The sequence below is a fragment of the Seriola aureovittata genome, chromosome 3 (assembly GCF_021018895.1).
Source record: "Seriola aureovittata isolate HTS-2021-v1 ecotype China chromosome 3, ASM2101889v1, whole genome shotgun sequence".
Lineage (NCBI taxonomy): Eukaryota > Metazoa > Chordata > Actinopteri > Carangiformes > Carangidae > Seriola > Seriola aureovittata.
Genome location: NC_079366.1, coordinates 15,955,997 through 15,980,135, shown reverse-complemented (window position 1 = coordinate 15,980,135; position 24,139 = coordinate 15,955,997). Strand labels below are relative to the sequence as shown.

Below are 24,139 nucleotides of genomic sequence, written 5' to 3'. Positions count from 1 at the left end.
TTTGCTGATCCCCTGATCTAACAGGCAAAAATGTTAATTTGTGCCTTGCAAATACCTGCAAAACCAATAACATTCCCATCAGCCTCAGCTGTACTTTGTGACTCGTTCTAATTAAAAAAATTGTACCATACTAACACGTTAAACTAAGATGTCGAATATAGTAATCATACCTGCCAAAATTCAGCATATTAGCATTTAGCTTAAAGCCCCACTGTGCCCAATTAGTCTAATTAGTCTTGTGTCACAGAAACGGGAAAATTACAAAAGGAAATGGACACTTTCCAGGTGGTTCTACCATCACAGGTACTTTATTATTACAAGTCAACCAACTGTATCAAAACTGCAAGAACCTTAAAACCAGTGAACATAAGCTCTCTTCTGGCTGTCCTCTCCACAACAACTGTGTCACAACCAAATGCATTCAGTATTAAAAAAAAAAAAAAATCTAAAGGCACATCTCTATTGTATTTACATTGCATACATGTTTGACATAAATCAAGTAAAAAGAGCACACAATCAGTCCTAAACACCTGACCACAGTGGCTTTGCTAAAGAGACTAAACTAAAGCTATCCCTAAAATACACACAGCAATACACCAGTTAGTTTTTATAAGTCACAGTATTCAAAGCTACAACACACAGGTGGGAATCGGTGTTTCTGTAACTTATGGCTTTGTTTTTTATTATTAGGAGCTTGCATGCCACCTTGCTATGGCTCATTTAAGACTTTGGGTCTCTTTTTTTCAAGGCCTGTTAAAACCAGTTTTAAGGTAGGCTTGCGGACAACCTCTGTTTTAGTGACTTTTGCAGTAAATTAAGAATTTTAAAGGAATAGTTCGACATTTAGTGATATACACTTAAGCCCCTTTTATGCACCTTCTTGTTGAGCGATAAACAGGTAGATGTCACCTTTATATTGGTTTCTTAAATATGACGCTGTGGCCAGGACACAGTTATCTTAGCATAGCATACGGTCCACCTATCAGTGAGCTTTAGAGGTGCTGGTAGGCAGATTTTTATTGTTGGAAAAAGCCAAACTAGCTGTTTCCTATGGTTTCCTTTCTTTATGCTAAGCTAACTGCGTGCTCGCTACAGCTCCATACTTAACATGAGACATGAGACTGGTCTCACCTAATTCCCATTAACAAAGCATGTAAGTGTAATTCCCAAAATGTTGTATTGTTTGTTTAAAATGAGAGACAAATCTGACACAAAGACTTCTTGTAGTTTTGTCATCAGGCACAAACTCCGCTTATCCATGCCTCAGTCCAATATCATCTCCCACGGTCAGGTATTTACTCGTAGTCTCTGTTTTTCCCAAAGCATTTTAAGATGTAATCCAAAGCTGATTGTGAGCCAAAACTCCTCCCGCTGCTGATGTATCTGATGGGTGGCCAGAGCTTGAGTCTGCTTGTATAGATGTGCACCTAAAATACCTACTACAGAGATCAATACGCCAAAGGGAAGATTAGATAGAGGCCAATACTGAGAGCCTAGTGCAGGATTGTATATATACAATATCTATGTGTGTGTGTGTGTGTGTGTGTGTGTGTCTTTGTGTATGTGTGAGCACTTGAGAGTTAGTTTGAGTGAATGTGTTGTTAGTAGTCTACAGAGTGTATTTGGCTCGTATACTTGTGCAGTAAAAGGAGAGAACGATCAGGGAGGTAGGGGGGTTGTATATTTCCTAGCATTGTGTATGTGCATATAAATGTGTGTGTGTGTGTGTGTCTGTCTGTCTGTGTGTGTGTGTCTGTCTGCGTGTGTATGTATGAGTGTATGAGTGTGTCAGACATAGTCCAGGAAGACATCAGTCGTGCTCTGCAGTAAAGGCTGGGTGGGTGCTGTTGTGCTGCAGACAGAGCTCAGCCTCCGTGATGACGCCCTCTGTTGCTCTGGAGGAATTGGGGCGTTGCTCAGCGTCAGGTAAACCTGAGAAGCAACACACACTCGTGTTTCATGGAAGTTTTAAAAAGCCTGCTGTTTCTTGTTTGTATCTACACTGTCATTAAGGACATAACGCCAAACAATAATCTTAAAAAAAGAAAAAAGAAATAACGTGAGTTATTAATCCTTATATACTTACGTTCTTGGTATTTTCAGACAGCAGTAGTTCAGTCCTCTCCACCAGTTTCCTAAAGGAAGGCCTTTTCAAAGGATCATGGTTCCAGCAGGACAGCATCATGTCGTACCTACAGAGGTGAGGCTGGGTTTAGCTTTGACAGAGGGGGATATGGTGGTTTCTACTAGACACAGACATTATGCACACAGAGGTGCAGCCAGTATAAAACTAAACAAAGAAGTAACAAAGAATTCACTATGTGTCACTACAACATTTTTGTCTTGCTGTACATTTTGTTGCACCGATCTATCTGTGTGTGTGTGTGTGTGTGTGTGTGTGTGTGTGTGTGTGTGTAATTTATCCCTGTAATTACTCCTTTTTGTGTTATTTTGTACACTAATAAAAGAAAAACAAAATCCAACTGATGAACATTGCAAGTAGCCACCAATATAAAAAATAAACATTTTCAGAAAAGTGTTTTTATTCATCTGCTGGTTCATAGTGTATTCATCATCATAACAAAAGAGACACAGGTTATAATGAGAGCTGCAATAATTAGTCATTAAATCGGAAAATTAGGGCAACTGTTTTGATAATTAATGAATCGTTTAAGTCATGAGCAAAAATGCCAAATGTTCACTGGTTTCAGCTACTCCAGTGTGTGTCTGGTTGAACAAAACAAATAACTTGATATATGTTGCCTTTTCTGACATTTATAAATCAATTACTTGAGAGAAAAAGTCCACAGATTAATTGTCAATAAAAATAATGATAGACCGCATTCTTACTTATAATCCTCAAATAAAAATACTCACATCTCAATGGGAGCAAACTCAGGCCTACTCATCCTGTGGCCCTCTTGAATCATCCTATAAAATGCTGAGCCCACCTGCGTCCCAGGGTACGGGCTGTTACCTGCAACACCAACATACAATATGCATACGCTTAAAATAACTGTCATTTTTGTCTTATTTATTTGGAGGAAGAAAAAAAATCATGGATTGTAATGATGATGATTCCTAGAGCTACAGCATGTATTAGATCCACTAAGTGATGTTGTTGCTTGGGAGCATCATCAGCGCCTCTAATAAGGCCCCAGTCAGCTCAAATGGATGATAATAATTGCTCAGACATTATGAAAACAGATGCCCCGGTACAGCTCTAACTGGAAATGTTACCCAGAGAGAAGATTTCCCAGAGCAGGATGCCGTAGGACCACACGTCACTCTCGAAGGTGTAGACACAGTCGAAAATACTCTCGGGAGACATCCACTTGACCGGCAGACGAGCCTGCAGGAGGAAGACCCATGATTACATGGACAATGTTCTCTTTGTTTTCATTCAGAAATATCATTAACTAATATCATGTGTTATTAAATTGGTTGTTAACACTTAAAAAATCAGAAATAAACAATTATGTTATAATATAATTATGTTATATATATATAGAGAGAGAGATATATAACATTATAAGTTATAACACAGTTTTCATACATACTAGTTTTTACAACTGGTAAAACAGAGTCTTATAGTTACTCATTAAAAAATGATGATGGGTTTTACACTTACACTGTGTTATAACTCGTTTATAATTGTTTATTTATCATTTATAAAGTGTTATCGACTGAATTAATAACCTAATTATAAACCGTTTATAAATCCTTTATAAGGGTAGTCTTATTGTAAAGTGGTTCCATTTTTTCAAGCAAAGCTTTTTCACAGATGATAAACAGCAGTGAGCAGGGGCATTTTCTATTCATTCTTTTCCTCAAATACTCGGATGTATTTCTTACAGCCAAATAATACATGTAGGACTTTGCATGTACATATTCTGCATATACTATATTTCTATTTGCTGATAAGGACTGTGAGATGAGGTGAAAAGCTAGTTAAAGAAACATGAGATTGTTTGACATACACACTGATCACAAGGTCAAGCTCTACTAAAGTGAATTATTCAAGAGATGTGGAGAATTTTCCACTTTCAAGGAAGGAAGGAAGGAAGGAGGGAAGGAAGGTCAGAGAGAAAGAGTGACAGACTCACATTGCCCCTGAGGACATAGCTGGCATCAGTGGTGATGTCTCGTGCCAACCCAAAGTCACAAATTTTTGCCACCCTGCCGTGAGTCAGCAAAATGTTTCTGGCTGCAAGATCCCTGTGAATACACTGAGCACACGCACACACACACACGCACGCACGCACACACACACGCACGCACGCACGCACACACACACACACACACACACACACACACACACACACACACACACACACACACAAGCAAACACAAACATGGAAATGAGTGCGGACATTGTAACCAGTTTCTGCAGTGAATGAATGACAAACAGTACACACATGCAAATGAGGCGAGTAAAACTTGTATCAAACACAAAAGCCAAGCTGACGACTCTTTATAAAACACAAAATGCACTGAAACAATATGACAAAGAGAAGAGAATAAATAAAGCAGAGACCATGGGCCAGTTATTTTTCAGTATTTTTCATTGGTGGACCAAGTTTTTGCAGGAGCACACACAACCTACATGTTTTTTTTATTATTTTTATTATTTTTATTATTATATTATTATTTATTTATTTTCTTTCAATTCATTTAAGAATAGTATTGATTAATAAAACTGTTTTAGGATTATATTTGAGAGCAGATACAGTTTATGTTAATACATATTTGGCAAAAAATGACTCATAAACAAATATATGTTTTGTATTCCCCTTTGAATCCAGAGAAGCAATTAATATTTAATTCAGTGGCCTCCTTTATTTATGGCTGAAAGAAAAGGTGAATAACAGACTCTGCTTCAGGCTAGAGGCGTGGAATTAAACCTGTGTTTGAATTCAGTGGGCACTTCTTTCATTACAAGAAAGTAGATTCTAGTATTAATTTGTGTTATTCATCTGGTAAGTTTATTACGCTTCAATTCAGCACTATGGAGTGCATAGTATAACATAGTTATATAGAGTAGTAAAAGGTTTTATGTAAAACATTAAAGTAAACAATTTCAGGGGAACCATTTTAGGATAATCACGGTCTAGACATAAATAATGCCTAATTTAATAAAAGACACAAAAGTGCAGTTAGAGAAAAATTACCCAAAGGCAGACAAGTGAGCCAGAGAGTTTTAATTTGAAATTTAAAGTGGCTAAGATTGTGAGAAGGCTGGTTCCATCTATTTGCAGAATAAGATCTACAGTAAATGCAGCTTCTCCGTGTTTAGTTCGGGTTAGGGTCAGATTTTACTAGCTGACAATGTACAGCATGTTGGCCCTGAGCCATAATGTGATTTATAAACCAGCAGTAGCATGTCTCTTCTGTGACTGCTCTATAAATATTAACACAGTCAGTAAAAGCCTTACATTCTTGGAAGTAATGTACTCCATTCCTTTGGCCACCTGGTAGGAGAAGCTGAGGAGATCTTCAGCGTCCAGAGACATTTCATCAATATCATCTAGACGAAGATTACATTGTCAGCTTTAGTGCGAGAAACCAGAGACTTTAAACGCACTGTTGCAATGCGTGATGGAAAATACAGTGAGAAGTTTTCTACCTGACTGTGAAGACCGGTCTTTCTCAGAGGGTCGCATGGGCATATATCCCGTACCAGTCACATCTCGGCTACAAAGGCACACACACACACACACACACACACAGACACATGCAAGTATTACATTTTGACATGGTAATAATCAGTTTTTAACAGCAGTTGATATTAAGAAGACACACACATACACACCTTGTTGGCTCAGTTTGGTTCAAGACGTTGCGATAGTAACCATCACCAACTTGGGAATTAAGGAAGGAATTTCTCTTTCTGCGCAGGAAGTTGAGGAGGTCGCCATAGCAACAGTACTCAGTGATCACCAAAATTGGGCCTGGCAGGATGCAGAGATAAAAGAGAAACCTCACTCACTGATTTTGAAATCACATGACAGCATATAACAATGAAAAGGAAACAGAAACTCAAAGCTCTAATGATGAGCCAAAAGAGGAGAAAAACGGACTGACGCGGGGCAGAACTGTGTGTGTTTAAAGGCTGATCTCAGTAGTTTGAGTTAAAACATGTTGTAGAAATGTGTGTCAATATCTTTAAATTAAGTTTTTAATGCACGAGACATCACTACAAAAACATCTTAAGCGTCCGTGTTTCCCAGCAATAACATACTCATGCATACTCGATTGGAATACCATTTAAATGCTGCATTACAATCAATGTTGAGGGCTAGACAGGTAGATAATATTGATCCACTGCACCGAAAATTTGTGACCAGTCAAAGTGCATCACGTCTTCATTTCTGAGCCGCTTCAATACTGACTGTCCAATATCTGATTTTTGATAAAAGGACCATATTGGCTGGGCGTAGTAGCAAGTCAGCGCATGATCATGTAAGTGTCTAAGCTTTCAACACAATCATCCAAACAGTACTCATTAACCATAAAAAAAAAAACAGTCAATAAATAAATGACCTAATAAAGCTTCAGTGCAAATATAATGGTCATATAATAAACCCAGACCAAAGTTAGATGACTGGTTTGCAGCGGCTCCTCTCACCTCCGATGGTGCAGGCTCCCAGCAGGTTAACAATGTTCACGTGGTTTCCAAGGTAACTGAGAACCTTCAGCTCTGACATCAGCGCCTCCTTCTCCGTGGCATGAGCATTGGCTGAGATGACATCATCGCATCATTTATACACACATCCATTACATCAGTAAACATAACAACACAGCAATGTAGAATGAGTCCATTAAGAGTCCTTGTCCGGATGTATTACTATATATAACATTATTAGATTGTTAATACTGATGCATCAATGTGTATGAACCATTTTAATATTGTAGCTAGTCAAGGTGGAGCTAGCTTTAGCTACTTTATTTACTGTAAGGTAGTTTTTAGTCCAGTGAGATGATTAATGGCGTAGGAAAGAGGAAAAAACTTTCCAATTTTTGCTCATTGGGTAATCTTCTTTTTTTTTTTTTTAACCTCTTTAGCCTCCAAAAATTATTTAAATGAAACTTCAGAAGGGAAATTAGTTTTTGGTGGAACTGCTAAAAACTCATAGACATCTTGAACATGACAAACAGCTTTTTTGTAAAATGTCTGTTCTCTCACAGGTGTACTTCAGGACCCCATGACAGGTACAACAAAGCACACCTCTGACCCCAGCTAGCAGTGATGTTGGGCGTTAAGTTACTCTTTAAGTACAGCACTTGAATAAATATAATTAGTCACTTTCCACAACTGTATACACCCTTACAATAAACTGTATGTTGTTAGAACACACAGACTCAGGGACAGGCAAACTTACGTTTGAGCATCTTAACAGCAACAGTTGTAACGGTATCCGCAGAGCAGAGTCCATACGCTGTGGCCCTCACCACCTTTCCAAAAGCCCCAGAGCCCAGGGTTTTACCTGTAAGAACACACACACACACACACACACACACACACCCACACACACACACACACACACACACACACACACACACACACACACACACACACACACACACACACGAGCAAACACAAACATGGAAATGAGTGCTGACATTGTAACCAGTTTCTGCAGTGAATGAATGACAAACAGTACACACATGCAAATGAGGCGAGTAAAACTTGTTTCAAACTGCAGGAATATCTCATACACATAGTAAAGCTACACAGCCATGAAAACTCACCAAAGCGCAGTTTCTGTCGAGGAAACTCCCATTTGGAGTCATACGGCAGCTGGGTGGGGTCAATGTAAATATAGTTGTTGCCATGGATACTCTCGATGACCTTCCACTGAATTTGAAACTTTGGCTTCTGTTGAAGTTTGGAGAGGAGAGAGGACAGTGATTTTTGCAGAGAGAGTGACTGTGGATAAGTTTCCTGGGATTGTTTGTTGTATGTGACTACATGTTGGTATAGCTCACATATTTGGCCTTTTCTCATCGCTCTTCTATTCAATTTCAGATTACTCAGGGCACTTTAGTTGACAGCCTGTGTCTAGACTTTCCCCTGATGATCCCGCTGCGGATTCATAAACTAGTTCTCAAGGAGTCTGAGTCATCTGAGTGCGTTAAGAGCAGCATGCTGTGGGGGGCAAATTAATGTGATCGGGGTGTCAAAAAAAGCCTTTAGCTGCAGCGTGTCTGCGCTCTGAATGGTTGATTGATTCATTTCAGATTCATTAGGACACATTCATATTGATTAAAAGGACGTGTTTCTTCTGCTATCAGCAGAATATGGAATGCAGAACAAAAACTAGTCTGATCTGAACAAGATGTTTCGAACTTTAACAAACTCAACAAGATGGAGGCATGAGTCATCAGTAAAGGAGAGTGGGCCCTTTGCCAAATACTATTGCAGCCATTTATTTTTCCACGATGCAAACTGCATATCAATGTTGCTAGATGAACCTTGATTTGACATTGATGTCTATGGATTTTTAAACTGATTCATGGATTTGAATGGGATTGATGGTAACAGATTTATGTGATTTAGGAGAGATTTATTACTTTCACTGAGATTAAAACAGTCCTTCATTACAGTAATGATACGTATGTATGATATATTTCCCATCTTACCTGCATGTACTTATAGAGCAGCACCAGTAGAATGAGGCTGAGTAAGACGCCAGTAGCCACCATACCAGTTAGGAGAGGAGTGAAGAGTTTGTGGGGGACAATGCGTTCTGAGAGGAAACACACACCAACAAGCACACAATGAGAAATCACATGGAGCTTTTAAGTATAAACAACATTTTGGACACACAAACACACACATACACCCACACACACACACATACGCACGCACGCACACACACACACACACACACACACACACACACGCACACACGCACACACACACACACACAGCCACAGCCACAGCCACATCCTCTCCCTCCAGAGTTAAGACAGACAGCTGCAGCAGTGGTGTTTGTTTGTGTGACAAGGATTAGCGAGTCTACACCATATAATCCCAGCCTGCATAGTCAGCATACACTAATCTTATTCAATCTGTACCCAGTCACCACACACCTGGCCTGCGAAGACACGGGGTCAATGGGTTTGTGTGTCTTTGTTTATGTTTACTATGTGTGTATACTGATGCAACGATATTTGTGGTATGGTATGAATGAGATAATATTCACATACGAACCTGTGTGCGCACGCGTGTGTGTGTGTGTGTGTGTGTGTTTGTGATTTTACAGTATCGTACCACTGATGAGGAAAAGTGTGTAGGCCTCTTCCCCCTCCGTACTCGCCACACACTCGAGGGTGTGGTAGTGTGCGTGCTCCTTGCTGATGTTCAGTCGGCTCTCCACCTCACTCTTACCAAACGCAGACTCGGTCACCATGGCGACGTCCGGAGTCTCCAATTGGGTGGCATTTGGCAGGTGTGAGCACCTGTTGAGAGGTTATAAAGGTGCTGAAGGTCTTTATTTTCCAACACGTTCCTTCATTTGTTTGATAACGGAGCAAGTTCCTGATTACAGCAGAAAATAACAGGAGACAGAAGGAAGATCCTCCCTCTCATTTTTTTGGTTTTTGGCCTCTCTTGGTGAATTTCTGCTGTTCCTTCCCTTTTTTGTCTTCTCCGTCTCTTCTGTTGTCCAACAATGTCAAAATGCTTTCACTAAGTCTTATCTGGCCAATGGAGTCCCTGGATGCCATTCTTTACATAAAATTATGATCTTGTAATTCTGTCTCTAGACTCTGGGGAAACTGCTCTTCTCCATACGTTTAATGAAGATGCTTCTTATTGATGTGGTCTAAGCGCCAAAGTCTTTTTCTATTGCTACTATCAATAAATACTATTATACACGTCCTGATATGATGATGGTATCTCTTTATTATATTGCTGTCAGATAATATCATAGATTATTGAAATTTAAGACACTTATTAAAGATAAATGTGTAAAGGTTGAGAATAGCCATGGTTGCCATTATGTTATTTTATCAGTTACCTTGAGATCATGAGTTAAATGTCTCAGGATAACAAAGTTGTTTTTCTTGTGATTACAGGATAACTATCTTGAAAAAATAGATACAAGCTACAAATTTATTCTCTTCTTACTACTCTCACCAGATCGACATCTTAGCAATCATTTGTAACCAACTGCTACTTTTTACATAATTACATAACAACATACGAACCGACTCCTGCTGGTGGAAGAGCAAGACAGAGTATTAAAAGTATAAAAGATATCATATCATATCATATCATGGCAATAGCTGTGTATCATCATCTTTCTATCTTATTCTGATGTAAGCAATCTAAAGATATAAACAAAGCAAAATAAACCCTCTTTTCATAAAAGCAGTGTAATATATTTTCGGCATACCTCGTGTGGGGCAGCTCACACAAATACCAGCTGATTTTAGGTACTGGGTAACCTGCAGCGATGCACCGCACCTGTCCGTCAACAGGCCCCTCCCGGGCGATGATAACAGGCTTACCTTGCAGAGACAAAAGAGAGACACTTATCTAACAAGCTTGTATCAAACTTACTCTCTGGATACTGATGTAAGGTACTTTAGTGTTCATTTTCAAAAACCACAACAGCTGTATTTATATATATATATACAGTATCAGATGATTGCATGTGTCATCATTTTCTGATGCTCAAACCTTTGGGAAATTGTGTTCTAACTAACGCATGTGACAACTGTGAGAGTTACTTACTGTTGACGTACACATGGAACGAATGATCGACAGATGCATCCTCATGACTGGCTGAGAACTTATAGATCCCGCCTTCTGAGCCGAGAACCCTCACTAGTCTCAGCTCAGTGATGTATCTGATAAGACAAACATACATTTTGCAGTCCGTGTGTGCACATGCACGTGCACTCACAGTGAATTCCTTTCACACACTGTAAACTTTCTGTACCTGTATTTGCGGCGGTGGATAGTGATGACGTGCTCTGTGGTGTTGAGGAGCCGCTTGTCATTGTAAGACCAAAACAGGGAGTTGAGTGAAGGATAGGCATCTAATTCTACCCTGAGGCTCAGGCTCTCCCCCTCTTTAACATCTGCCTGGACTGGACCGGGACTTCCTAACATGGTGATGAACCCCTGATCTGGAGTAGAGAAATATGCAATGCTAAAGGAAAAGTGTACTCTACCTTTCAGTCCATTTCAGTATAAGCAAATGCAATAGCTAACTACAGTATGTGTCATTAGTTCAGGTTCTATTCAGTACATATTCAGTGTTACATATCCGTTGCCTTGCAGAAGATATTTTATAGATTTACTGTGATATACCTTCTTGTTTTCCTTCAACAGGTGTAGCCTACTTACATTTTAGTTTCCTACAGTTTCCGCAATGCCTTATGAAAATGTGCCTTCCACCCATTTGTAGATATTTATGCAGGTAAGAGCAACAAAATGTTGGGATAAAGAAGTCAGAAATGAAAAAAAATCCTGATACTGACAAAAAAAAAAATCACAAAATGTCCCCAAGATACAGTTACCGTTATTTATTCAGGGAGGTTTCACTGAGAGCCAAACCGCCCCTTTAGCAAGTATGCCCTATTCACACAATTACACTGGAAGCAGCCCAGTACAACCGCAGCCGGATCTGCTCCATGTGGGTGTCAAGGGCCAGATTCCTCACCAGTTTGTAACATTTACTATCGAAAACCTTCATGATGACAGTTCATGTAACATTAGACTTGTGAACTTTGCATATTGGGCCTCAACAGCATGACACATATGCAAATCTCACGTCATGTGATGTTACAGTCTGTAAAGAGCAGCCATGGGTGCTCACTCCTTGCTGCTGAGGAAGCAGTTTGTATTGACTCATTTGGTTTATTTTGTCTGTTATATGAACAGAGCATATCCACAGACATGACCAATCGACAAATCAACAACAAATAATCTGAGTATATACAATAAATATACACAGCTTATGGTAGATGTTTTCCTGAGGCATCCACTTATGCAAATTAGAGATCATAACTCTACGAGTCTGGATGTTGTCAGAGCAGCACGCCCAAACATGCAACAGTGCAGCTCTTTGAAAGTAGCTGGATCATGACCAAGAGTTTTTTGTGAATCCCACACATTAAGTCATTGTCAGATACAAATGGCTCACTTTCTTAGATATATAATGAAAGAATGTTGATATAATTGTGATTTTGGATGAGAACATGCAGGTTAATGAGAAATCATTATTACACTGTTGATGTAAACATCACAATTTAATTACCTATCTAATTACATATAAATGACAAAATATAAGGCAAAATAAAACACACACACACACACACACACACACACACACACACACACACACACACACACACAAAGACGTGCACATCATAAACCAACTTTAGCACTCACTGCGGATGTCCAGTTGCAGCGTTGTAGAACTGATGCCTCTCTCGTTGTGGGCATAGCAGCGGTATGTGCCTGAGTCTGATTGGTTGACAGCTGCGATTAAGAGCGAGGTGGCTCGCTGATAACCACGTGAGCCAGACAGGATGTGTGAGGCCTGAGATTCCTCAGGATGCTGCGGGACATCAGGGGTCAAAGGTGAGCAGTGCACCGGATGTAATACCAGACAGATCAAGTGTTTTGCATGCATCATGCTTTACTTCAGTTTTTCAAATGAGCTTATGCTTTCCTCCCAGTTGTGTTTTAATGTCCAATGGATTAAACCCCCCAAAAATTAACTCTGTTCTTCAAAATTATGTATTTAGAAGTATTTTACCTAAGAAAAATCCATTCGTTGCCTTAAGGGCCAGAAGAAGTCTTAAAACACATGTAATATAACTCACCATGTGTGATATATAATTGTAGAATGAAATATTATTAATAGAAATATTACTACTACTCAGTCTTTTCCATGGTAGCTACAGACCTGAAAAAAAAAGTCTCACAAAAGAGTTTCACATCTAGTCATTCAGCCACCCAGACACAGACACAGAGGACTGGCAGCCCGTTTTGCCAGTCGATCGCTACATCAATCTCACCGCTGTTGAAGGGACGTCCCACTTGAGACTGAAGTCTGGGTTGACATTGGTGGAGCTACAGGTGAGCTCAAACCGCTCTCCTTTCCTCAAGATGATGGTGTCTTTCTGGGACAGTGTGATCACTGGGGGCACCACTGGAACTGGATCAAGAAATGGAAAAATGACATCATCATAACTGTTGAACTTGGTAAGCCCATCTAAACCAGCACACTCATAAAAACGCTTCCATCTTGCTCTTACTATATTTGCTTCCAAGGCATTTGCTCTTGAAAAAGGCCACAGGGACACTTGGGTCACGTAGGTCATGACCTTTGCACTTCTCACGGATTGTTATTTATGAGACTGAAACTATTTTATTGTGTTGTATAGTATTCCTATAATCATTGTATATCACTTTGGATAAAAGTGTGTAGTAAATGTCTTTAATCAAAATGCTGCTGAAACTAAATTTGAAAGCGTAAGAAATAAATAAATGCTATCATAAAATACCCTCAAAAATGTGTGACTTCTGTGTCTTTAATGGCAGGGTATGCAGTAGTGCACAAACACACACTAATGCACATTTATATTCACACGACAATGCACACAAGTACAGTGCTTGCATATGTAGACACTTATACGTACACAAATTGCATGATTAATTCCCACCAATAAATCCCCACTGACGTCACTTCAGTGGCTGTGTTTGACGAAGGCTGCGGTAATTCTATTTACTCCAAACACGGCCTTCATGCACCGTTACCAAGCTTTGTTCAGTATGGGACTCTAATCCCTCTGCTCCTTCCTCCCTCACGTCTCTTTTCTCTGTCCCTCTCTCCATCAGTCAAGAGGACACTACGCCACTACTCCTCCCAGCCTGTCTGTTCGCTGTCTTCCCACTGCAGACCAGACTGAAAATACTGATGCAGTGCAGGGACAAACAGAAACATAATCAGTCTCCACTGACGTCTACTTAAACTGCTTTTATGGTACATTTCACTTCAATATACCTCTAGAGAAAAAGCTATGACCTGAACCTCTTCCAACTTCTGCAATGTAAATTGTTGATAGTTTGATTGCTGTCTGCTGGCTGCCATGATGATAATGATGTCTGATACATTACGGTCTCTAATGTAGACTTTTAGCCCTGCTAGTGGCTCTAGGGATGACGATATCAGTCCGTCTGTAGGTCAGTCAGTCCAGCTCTTGAAATATCTCAACAACTATTTTGTGGAGGACCATGAAACTTTGTACAGACATTCATGGTGCTCAGAGGATGAAGCCTCCAAATTTTGTATTACCTCTGGTGCCACCAGAAAGTCAAAATTTGGTTTATGACTTAATACCTGCAAAGCTAACAATATTTAAGTGGTTTCCTCTTTTAAAGGTCCCATGTAATATAAAGTGAGATTTCCATGTCTTTTTTGATTATAAAGCAGGTCTAGGTTCTATATTAATACTGTAAAAGTTTCAAGGCGCTCAGTCCACACAGAAATACAGTTAGTCCGTTTTCTGAGACTGTGCCTTAAAATGAGCTGTCAGGATTTCCATAACTTTGTGATGTCACAACAAAGCAGTCACCACTCTCAGTCATGCCCCAAGCCCAGCCCACCTGGACCCACCACCTGAAATCTGCTATAATTTAATTCGATCACTCAGAAAACAGTCAACCAATCAGAAGAGAGGCTCAGAACCTCCTCTCTTCTGATTGGCTCACCGACCTGCTGTTACGAGAGTTCCAGAGAGAAGCCTGACAGAGGACGAATATATCTCCTATATCCTATATCTATGGATATGAAAACTTCACCAAAACACAGGAAAGGTGAAATATTGAACCTTTGTACACCTTTATCCCAAAAACCCTGTCAAAAAACTTGGACTGACACTTTATTTTATTTTGGAAACAAACATTGTTTTTCCTTTAATGCAAGAAAACGGTTGGTATCTCCTACATCTTTACCACTGACTGATAATCTGTGGACATGGTTTATCACAGTCCCTCAACATTTTTCACTGTGTGGACTCACAACTGTAGGTTGTATTCTTTGGTTGGATGGCTGTTTCTTGCTTAACTCACTGGCTGGCTTTTGTTTACAGAGCAATTTTAACGTCACTCCCGCCCTTCTTGTGCGTCTTTATGAATCCTGTTTGTATTTAACGGTATGATCTGAGATCTCAGGACTCTTTCCTATTAAATGTCCCACAAGAATGAACTTGGGTAAAGGGCATTCAACTTTATACCTGCTAAACAACAGTGAAAAAAACATCTGCAAACCTACTTCCCATATTATTTTTCATTGCTCCAAACATAAGCAAGTTCTCCATTAATCATGATATTTACACCCCCACCCTGACCGACACGCTGCCCACCAACTGCCTTTGTTTTAAACAAGCAGTCGCAAGGTTATGAACAATTTTACTCTTTACTTAACTGTTTTTCATTTACATTACGGTTCCCAAAGCATTAGCAAAGACTTTACTTTCCCCTGAATAATCACTCAGAGCTAATAGCTGCTTTTAGGCTGAAAAACAAGACTATCCATTGTGACTTCACACTGACCTTGCATATACTGCATACACACCTTACTGGAAAGATGACTGAAGCCTTTCCGTTGCTTATTCCAGCTGCACATACAGCATTCAATCTAGCCCTCGTCTTCCCCGTTTAGCTTAATTATCTCCCAGATGATAAATCTAGTAAAGCTATGCCACACAGAGAGCCACTAAACAGTGGTACAAATTCAGCAACATGAGTTATAGTTTGGAAAACAAAAATATTACAAATCGCCCCTGTCCATCATATCTCTTGCTTACCAAGTCGTACATCCACAGTGTATTGGATAGACGTGACTTTGAGTCCACCAAGCTGCCCCACACATATGTAACAGCCCTCATATTCCTTTCTCACGTTGCTGATGATGACGCCTCGCTGGAGGTTGCTGTGGTAACTCATACTGAAGGGCAAAGGTCGTCCATCACAGGTCTCCAAAGCCAGGTGAGTGACCTCAGGGTCAGTCACAAGACAGGGGATGGTGCAGTTCTCACCTGCACGCACCAAAATGACGTCCACCATGGTGCGCTGGAAGGCATTCTGGGGGTCTGAGGAGGGAGAAAGAGGGAGGGAGATTTGCATTAATAGATGTTATTTGATGGACACACATGTGCATTCACAAGCCGCCCCTCGCTCATCATGACCAACAACCCACCTTTCACGTAAACGTAGATGGAGCTGTGCTCCAGTGTGCTGTTGTTGACACACACATAACGACCCATGTGTAAGGCCTGCACTGATGGCACCTTGACATAAGCCACTCCACCCTCTTCCACCTCTCCCTCCAGCCTGCGAGACCTCTCCCGCTGCCACCTCAAGCTGGATGGGGTGCCAGGTGTTGTGGCATTGTCGTGGCAACGCAGCTCCAGCTTCCCCCTCTTGGGAACCACTATGTGAGGCCCACTGGGCGAGATGACTGGATCGCACCACACTGGAACAGAGCATATGGTTGATTATGGTGGGGCTGGGTGCTATTTCCGAAGGCTGTGATGGGTTAAGTTTGGGTAAAGTTCCAGCGCAGAAGGATAAATCAGTGAACAGAGCAAAAGAGTTGAGTAGTGGAGCTGATTAGACTTTAGTTTGATCTATAAAATGTCAAAATGTACTAAACGCCCAAGATGATGCAATCCTTTTTTAAGCCAACAAACGCTCCAAGGGATATTAACAAGACAAAGAAAAAGCAGCAAAGCCTCACAATAGAGAAGCTGTAACAAAACAGTGTTTGGTATTTATGGTTAAAAAACAACTTACACGATTAATGAACTATCAAAGTTTATTTGAAGATTTTAAATTGCACATTACTTTTCTTTCAAACAACTGATCAATTAATCGACTAATCACTTCAGCTCTACAGAGTATAGGGTAAAACAGAATAGAGTGCCTAATGTTATGGTTAAATAGGATGGTATGATTGGCACAGAGCCCCTTAAGACAGAGTGCTATCTAACCACCATGGCGCAATTGAACAATCAATAATTATGAGCTGTCTACCCGCTGAGTAATCATGCATTAAAGGCCAATAAATCCACTCCCTTAAGATGAGTAAACTAAACTAACACTTTCATTTCAGTTTAACCCCCATCAGACAGCCCCCTACCAAGTTTTTTTTTTTGTTTCCATTTTTTTTTTTTTGCATTTTTCCACATGATAGGCGCCATTTCAAGAACAGGATCTTCATGTGACTGTTGTGCCTTCAGGCCTGGCAGAGCTGAGAAAGCAGGGAGGAGAACCATGTGGATGCCCCTCTAAAATACCACTGCCTGTGTTTGTGTAGGCTGTAAGCGAATGTTTCATAGCTAATATCTGTAACAATTTGTGTTTTGCAGTTATGGGTATAAGTTTCATTTGAACATTGAGAAGACTCATTAAGCAGGTGGCCTTGGGTTGTGTCATTCCCTGCATTATGGTGATTTTTTATGCAAAAAATGTGTGTCTTTTTCTGCATCAATCTATGGTGTAAATGTCTTTGTTATGTAAAAGACACCAAAAAAATTCAGGCACCAGGTGACAATTCAAAAAATAGTGGAGTAGCTTGTCTGCTGCTATCTTAGCTAGCCAGCAGGCTTTCATAGGTAGGCAACATTACCTTCAGATTAGTTAACAAACTAACAAACAATTCTAAAAGTAAACTCGAAAGTCATTACCTAGTGGTTCACAACTTGCTTGGTTTTGAGACTTTTTGAGGAAAATGTCCTAATATCGGACCTCCTCCTCTTCCTCCTTTTCCCTTCTGGCTATCAACCTGCCTGTGTGTGCATGGCGCCAGAGGAGAGGAGGAGACACTGTTCCACTGCTGACTGAGATCACAGCACTGTATATGTGTGTGTGTGTGTGTGTAAGTATTACTCATGTTGTTTACATGTTTACACAGTCACATCCTGGGGACTTGTCTTCCCTTTGGGGACGAAACACAAGTCCCAATAACATGAATGGGTTTGAAGGTGAAGACATGTTTTAAGGGTAGGGTAAGTATTAGGATTACTCAGGGACTGTAGTGGCTTTGGTTAAGGTTAGAGTAAGTCTGCACTAATGAAGATAAGTCAGTGTCCTCTGAAGTCATGGAGACACTGCTGCATGTCATTGTGTGTGTGCGAGTGCGTGTGTGTGTGTGTGTGTGTGTGTGGCAGGGATAATTATGTTTGCAAAAGATTCAGTGATTGTATGAGCTCACAATTAATAGTCATATTTTATGGGTAAAAAAAAGACCCAGTGCTGTCGAAAAAAAGACCCGCCCCTGTCATTGTTGCATTTGTAGCATTGGAGGGTCCAAATGCACATGTTCTAAACACTGACGGGAATGAATCCCCTGCACCCCCCCACCTACACAAGTCTACACCTATGTTTGCAATTGATTCTGAGAGTCATCTGAGTAAGAAAAAGGTTGCACACAAAACCTGACGCTGTTATGACTAAACAAAAAGCTTTCATCATAACAGTCAGAGCTGTTAGATGTCAGAGTGCTGCACGGCTGCAGGGCGTGTTGGTGTTTAAAGATGTGCCTCTTCTTTGTTCCTTCTGCTGGCGAGCTAAGGCGCAAAACCTAATCCCTTTTATTTTGGTGGGATAAATAATTGATGGTCCCACACACACTCACACACACACACACACACACACACACACACACACACACACACACACACACACACACACACACACCTGTTGCCTGCCAAGGAGAGGGCAAACCAAAGGCATCTCCCGCTGTACCTCGAAACACAGTTATGCAAATGAGCCTTGATATGATCAGTAAACTTGAGCTGTCAGGTTGAGCGGACTGCACCGTTACACACCACTTCACCACGTTCCCACAAACTGCGTGGAGACTGTATTTATATGCTCCTCAGTAGAAATATGAAGCTGTGAGAAGCTACACTAAACATGCGCAAAGATACGAGCTGTTTTTCTCGGCTGTTTTCCACCACAATTTTGCTCTAATTAATGGCGGAAAGACTTTAAATAGTGTCACTGGAAAAAACATGGAAGTATAGGCTAATTTGGAGACATGACAACAACTCCTGTCATCTAAAAACACAGACTCCAACACAAAAGCGACAAAATGTGGAAATATACGGTAGATTTTGTAATAATAACAGATGTGATAAACACACACACAATACTACAATCATAATAAACTCTCTACTAAAGGCATGGTCTGCTTTCATGGATCTAAGAATATGATAGCAGTAAAATACAACAATATGAAACTGTTGTGAGGTAGAGATAAAGTCATTATTGAGAACACGGACACACCACGAGTCACTTAGAGCAATGCTGGAGCAACATCACCATGATTTCTGAAAGGTTGGAGTGCTTTTCTTACCTGTTAGTGGCAGCAAAAGAAAATGTGAGGCAAAAACAACCCAGTGGCACCTCATGATTAGGCGGTTTCGAAGCCTTTTACACTGCTCCATGCGTTTCAACTGCAAGAATAATCATCCTGTGTTTTACCCCAAACAAAAAAAAAAACAAACAAAAAAAAATACACCGGACCCCAAGATCCCATCCACCGTAATACAGAGCAGGTCCCGCCACCGTGATGACCGCACAGCACAATGATCATTTGCACTGCGACTCCCCCTGATGGAGTTCACTGGCGCTTAAAGACACAGTGCAGCGCCTCTCCTCTCTGCCCTGGATCCCTGCCACTCCTTTCTGCCCCGCATTGGCTGGAGACTGGCCAAGAGGATGAGTCGGTCATTACCGGGAAAAACACGGCTCTTCTCAAGCAACCCTCACCGTTTCTTACGCAGTCATTGCGATGGGGGGGGGACTCATCCAATATTGAAAGTGCTGATTGACAAAACAAGACAAGATTGGCTGATCTGTCTAGTAAGATCACTGTAAATAGACTTTTTTTTTTTTTTAAATCACAAACACTATGATAAAGTATTTTTTATGGCAACTGACAGCCTCTTCTCACACTTCGCGCGGTCCTGTTGTGATGATGGCAGCTCACACTTGGCAGGAGTTTCCCTGCAGAAGCTCATTCAGTTTGTGATGCACTCCATAGTCTCAAGTTTCTCAGCTCTAATCAGCATCATCTATAGTGGTCTCACTTTTCCCAGATTTAATCACGTTTAGATCCTATAGGAGTCAGTTAAACAGCCATACAGTGGTGGTGATGTGCACAGCAAGCTTTTTCTCAAGCAGCATTTGATATAACCACACTTTGTCCCCACTCGACTCCAAGCCAAATGTGTTTCACAATCACAATCAAGTCTGTCTTGAAATAATTGTCATATGCAGATAGAAACAGGTTTTGCTTGCTGTAATCATTCCTCCTGTTCATACTGGCTGTTAAAATATCCCTTCCTGCAGGACTTGCTCGTGGTAGGAGACAAAATAAGGTACTTCATATTAAAAAAGACTATTCACTTTGGAAGCCTTATATTAGCCTCAGCTAAACATTTGAACACAAATTGAAAGCTGAGGATTTTGTGCCCCTTCACCTCAACGGGAGTTCTGTTTCTATTCAGACTTCAACATATTCACGTCTTGACCCGGACAGTGTAGCCAAGTTCTTCACAGAAAGTGGGCATTTTAAAAAGTAGATTACAAACAAAAACACTTACACCCACTGATTTTGTTTTAGTGCTCTCAAATTTATCAGAAAGAAGCAAGTCAGACAACTCTTCACCAACATGCCTTATTATGGCGCCCCCAAAATTTCTTTCTTCTTGCACATCAAAAGTCTAAATGACACTTAAGTCAATTTAAAACCCCAAACTCTGCAAAATGAAAAAGGAAATCCAGGAATTCCTGCACAATGTCACTCACTTGCACGCTCTTTATTTGGTCCCTTGCAATAACTATTCTTTTGGCTTTCAGACCTTCATTAGGTAAGAAGGTCTACCAACCAAAACAATGTAATTAAATAAAATTATTTTCTGGGTTCCTCTTTGTCATAAAAAGCAGCCTAATGACGGCCAAATGAAGCTCCACCGTGGGGCTATCTTTAAATACTTGAATTTTGACCAAAAATAATTAACAGAGTAACCTAAAAATAATCTTTGGTTGACTTTTAAATCAATTTTGATGCTTTAATTTGACATTTAAGGCACTTAATTTGCTTTCAGCCTTGGCCAGCTCCGCATGTTTAAATGTAGGTGTTTGTTTGCACAGCTACAGTTGGTTTTGTGTGTGTTTTATCTCTTGGTCTGTGTGTGTGTGTGTGTGTGTGTGTGTGTGTGTGTGTGTGTTTCTGTAGCTCCAGAGAAAAATGTAAGAGTACACTGGGATCATTGTGTTTTGTTTTTTTTTTTTCACACACATGATTAATCTCTCACTGCAAAGCCCTACAGCTGTTTATGCCTTTCTCGGCACATGATGGCAGGATGAGGCTAAACAAACTAGAACAGAGGCAGAACATCACATTTATTGATTTTTTTTTTTTAACTTAATCCGTTAAATATCAGCAGGAAAGAGGAATAACTGTAAGGGAAAGCCATTCAGACTGGTGCTCATCTTTAGAAGAAGGTTTTCAGTTTTCTTCCTTATGCAAAGAGGACCAACTTCCTGCTTTTTAAATAAAGATAAATGGAACCACAATTCAGGGAGATATGTCCTGTCAGGTTGGTCACTATAAAACAATCGCAAAAACCATGAGTTTCCAGGGAAATTCTGAAGCTGGGCTTATGCTTAAATAATCTGAAATATGCAATCTTCGTGGGGTGGGGATGACGTGGGTAGGGGGATGGGGTTGACTGAGAAGCCCGCACAGAGACAGGGCAGCAGCAGTCTAATGTGCTTGAGAAAAATGTTTTTGGCAGAACACTCTGATGCCTCAGAGGAGTATTTCATATTATCCACTACAAAAAAGTATTGTTGTTTCTCACACAAAATTGAGTTGATTTCAAAATGTGGTCACACATCTGACATAAAAGCAAATAAGGACATGCAACGCTCGACCCAAAAAGTACCGTTCTGGTCTGGGTCACAATTAATACATTTAATTAGTGACCTTTAGAGGTGCTGGAAGCAAGGTTTTATTATCTGCAGATTACACACAGACATGAGAGGGGTAACAACCTTGACATCCATCTCAGCAAGAGTATATCCCAAAATGTCTGACCAAAGTTTTTCTTTACTGACAGATGAACCAAACTTTTCACCTTCACCATCCAGTCAGAGTTGGACACCTTCTGTTAAATATTCTGCATTCAGACAAAGGAAACCTGCACCTCAGGGTGTCAAAGTACTATACACCTGTTCACCAGCCTACAGTCCAGCTGCCCATATGCTCTATGAAGATGTCACTATGTCTGTTTGTGTGTGAGTGTGCATCAGGATCATCCATATGTCTACTTCCCACTGAGTTCACATGTCATTTGAGCAGTTTATATGCCTTTCCCTATTTCATTATTCATCACTGAGGTGAGCGTCTATAGCAGATCTGGGCTGACTCACTGTGACTTGATGAGTGTGTGTGTGTGTGTGTGTGTGTGTTGTGTGTGTGTGGACCCACAGCATGACTAACTCAGTGCTTTTAGACAGATGAGGATAGCAGTCTCACAGAGGGCAGCGGAGGTTTTATACAAGAAAAATAGCCACTTAGATTAGATTACGTAATGAAAAACATTCCCCCCTCCCTCTCTCTCTCCCTCTATCTCTCCCTCTCTCTCTCCCTCTCTCTCTTTCTCTCTCTCATTCTCTTTCACCTTCCCCTTTCCCCCTCCCTCCACTCTTTCTCCGTCCTCCTTTACAGTGACGCACACACACACACACACACACACACACGCACACACACACACACACACACACATCCTTACTTAATCACCTACAAATGGAGCTTTCTTCACACCCTCGCGCACGTACATACACCTTGTTTGCCTCTAAGCACAAAACCTCACTGATAGGAAAACACACACACACACACATGGACACACACATTTCATCTGAAAGCATACCTCACTGTTTCTCCTTTCACTGATTGGCCAAATGCTCAGCATAACCTTTTTTCTCCAGATGCAATCCAACACTTCTCTCTCTCTGCTGACTGGACGTTATAAACCTGATATCTGTGTCCATTTGTCTTTCCTCTCCTTTAATACAGTCAGTGCTGTGGAGGGTTTTTTATACCCACTCTGTGTGGTTGTTAAGTGTCCATCCATGGTTCAGTTGTGGTGTTTCTCATATCAATTATGACCCATTGAACAAATTGGACTAAGAGCTGCGTTAGAGAGAGAAAAAGACACTTCCTCAGAGGAGCATGGTAAGGCCTTGGATTCACTACGATGGAATTTACTTTGACTGAATCCAATATTGCAGGATTGTACCTCAGGTCATTTTCCTTATTTGCAACCTGAAAAGAATAGTTCCACAATTTGGGAAATATGCTTATCTGCTTTCTGGCGGAGAGTTACATGGAAAACTGGTACCAGTCTTGTGTATGTTTGTTTTTGTAATCTGTTCAAAAACCAAAGTACAAACATGACAGTTTGCTGTTTTTGGGCAGTTATGTGCCGCACCATTTCTTGGCCAGGCATTGTAACTTCCTGGAGTCTCCGCTGGTTGCCTAGCAACTGTTCAGAGCCAAGAAGTAGTCCGGCAAATAACACCCTATAAAACCATGTCTTTTTTACACTTTGGTTTTTGTAGCGATTAAATAAATGAGATAAAACATATTCATTTGTGAGATTTAGAGGTGCTGGTGGGCTGTTTGAGATCTTTATGCTAAGCTAAGCTAACCAGCTGCTGGCTATAGCTTCATATTTAACAGACACACGAGATTTGTACAAATCTCCTCATCTACCTCTTCACCAGAAAACTACCAAGCATATCCCTAAAATGTCTAAAGCTTTTGCCTTAAACATTATCATATTGGGAAAATTCTATGTTAGTTGTGTAAACTATTTTGCAGTGAAGTTCTGGTGCAAAACGTCAGAGAAAGGTCAATAATTTTTTAATTGCAAATCTTACTTGTACATCAGCAGAAAAACTGCAGTTTCTCTATGCACATTTTCAACAATTATTCCATATATCTGAGGCTTTAGCTTAAAATAAACGTGTTTATTTTCACAACAGATGGATCTTTGTCCTGCAAAACAATGAAGCAGAGACTGCCATGTTAAA

The 24,139-nt window shown here is 40.5% G+C and overlaps 1 protein-coding gene across 2 annotated transcripts; it reads right to left on the bottom strand.

Annotated features, from left to right (window-relative positions):
• Positions 1-284: 284 nt before the first annotated feature.
• On the bottom strand, positions 285-19,747 carry kitb (KIT proto-oncogene, receptor tyrosine kinase b). Of its 2 annotated transcripts, XM_056371191.1 has the most exons (21): positions 19,389-19,735; positions 16,227-16,502; positions 15,835-16,119; positions 13,042-13,181; positions 12,410-12,578; positions 10,953-11,142; positions 10,745-10,860; positions 10,404-10,518; positions 9,278-9,465; positions 8,644-8,750; positions 7,753-7,879; positions 7,383-7,487; positions 6,629-6,739; positions 5,813-5,951; positions 5,627-5,694; positions 5,436-5,527; positions 4,107-4,229; positions 3,241-3,352; positions 2,878-2,977; positions 2,087-2,192; positions 285-1,932 (listed from the first exon to the last, which is right to left on the bottom strand). In XM_056371191.1, exons 1-21 carry the CDS (start codon positions 19,477-19,479, stop codon positions 1,789-1,791), a joined length of 2,904 nt encoding a protein of 967 aa, XP_056227166.1. In that variant the 5' UTR covers positions 19,480-19,735; the 3' UTR covers positions 285-1,788. The 2 variants fall into 2 exon arrangements, with proteins under 2 accessions (XP_056227166.1, XP_056227167.1); XM_056371192.1 differs by lacking the exons at positions 285-1,932; positions 2,087-2,192; positions 2,878-2,977; positions 3,241-3,352; positions 4,107-4,229 and adding an exon at positions 4,286-4,493 and having other exon boundaries at positions 19,389-19,747.
• Positions 19,748-24,139: the final 4,392 nt, after the last annotated feature.

Excerpts from the sequence above, each read along its gene's own strand:
- kitb (XM_056371191.1), bottom strand. The coding sequence starts at position 19,479 with ATGGAGCAGTGTAAAAGGCTTCGAAACCGCCTAATCATGAGGTGCCAC. Across the intron at positions 13,182-15,834 it reads CACTGTGGATGTACGACTTG|TTCCAGTGGTGCCCCCAGTG; the intron begins GTAAGCAAGAGA and ends TTCTTGATCCAG. Across the intron at positions 5,952-6,628 it reads GGGAGCCTGCACCATCGGAG|GCCCAATTTTGGTGATCACT; the intron begins GTGAGAGGAGCC and ends GCATCCTGCCAG.